The 267-nt window shown below is 63.7% G+C and overlaps 1 protein-coding gene across 1 annotated transcript in view; it reads left to right on the forward strand.

The window, feature by feature from the left end:
* Positions 1-267, forward strand: part of LOC104403255 (actin-related protein 2/3 complex subunit 1B-like) — a 6,077-nt gene that overhangs the window by 658 nt on the left and 5,152 nt on the right. The window contains exon 2 of the mRNA XM_010011323.1: positions 89-193. Within this exon, the coding sequence (XP_010009625.1) occupies positions 89-193 (105 nt within the window). The remainder of the gene's footprint in view (positions 1-88; positions 194-267) is intronic.

The raw sequence follows: 267 nt of genomic DNA on the forward strand, positions 1-267 counted from the left end.
GCAGGTTGATGCTGTCTGGCCCCTGCTCCCAACCTGGCAGAGCCCGTGACCCAGGGGAGGGCTTTGCCCCACTGCTCTTGCCCCACAGAGATCGCGCTCTGCCCCAACAACCACGAGGTCCACATCTACCGCAAGGACGGGGCCAAGTGGAGCAAAGTCCATGAGCTGAAGGAGCACAATGGGCAGGTGACGGGTGAGTCCTGGAGGATGGAGGGGACAGGGACAGGGATGGCCCTGCCCTGGAGCCGGTGACAGCTCCACTTGGTT

Source organism: Nestor notabilis, unplaced genomic scaffold (genome assembly GCF_000696875.1).
Source record: "Nestor notabilis isolate BGI_N333 unplaced genomic scaffold, ASM69687v1 scaffold23203, whole genome shotgun sequence".
NCBI classification, from domain to species: Eukaryota; Metazoa; Chordata; class Aves; order Psittaciformes; family Psittacidae; genus Nestor; species Nestor notabilis.